This window comes from Penaeus monodon, chromosome 33, assembly GCF_015228065.2.
Source record: "Penaeus monodon isolate SGIC_2016 chromosome 33, NSTDA_Pmon_1, whole genome shotgun sequence".
NCBI classification, from domain to species: domain Eukaryota; kingdom Metazoa; phylum Arthropoda; class Malacostraca; order Decapoda; family Penaeidae; genus Penaeus; species Penaeus monodon.
In genome coordinates this window covers 31,119,394-31,119,632 of record NC_051418.1, presented here as the reverse complement: position 1 = coordinate 31,119,632, position 239 = coordinate 31,119,394, and the positions used below count along the sequence as shown (strand labels likewise).

Here is a 239-nt window from a genome sequence, read left to right as displayed (position 1 = left end):
TTGTTTTATTGATACCGTATCTGTTTTCCTTCCCTCTCTTCTGCCCTACGTGGTACCCTTCGTCGCCTACCCCTTCCCCTCCCTCAGACACTTGGTATCGGGGTCCCTGGACGGCAAACTCATCATCTGGGACATCTTCACCGGCAACAAGACCCAGATTATCCCACTCAGGTCAGCCTGGGTCATGTCCGTGGCCTTCTCGCCTTCGGGGAACCTCGTCGGTAAGTCGGGTCATCTGC

General features: G+C 55.6%; 1 protein-coding gene across 1 annotated transcript in view; it reads left to right on the top strand.

The window, feature by feature from the left end:
* LOC119594376 (guanine nucleotide-binding protein subunit beta-2-like) overlaps nt 1-239 on the top strand; it is a 41,136-nt gene that overhangs the window by 37,465 nt on the left and 3,432 nt on the right. Inside the window, exon 4 of the mRNA XM_037943437.1 lies at nt 85-221. Coding sequence (XP_037799365.1) covers nt 85-221 — 137 coding nt within the window. The remainder of the gene's footprint in view (nt 1-84; nt 222-239) is intronic.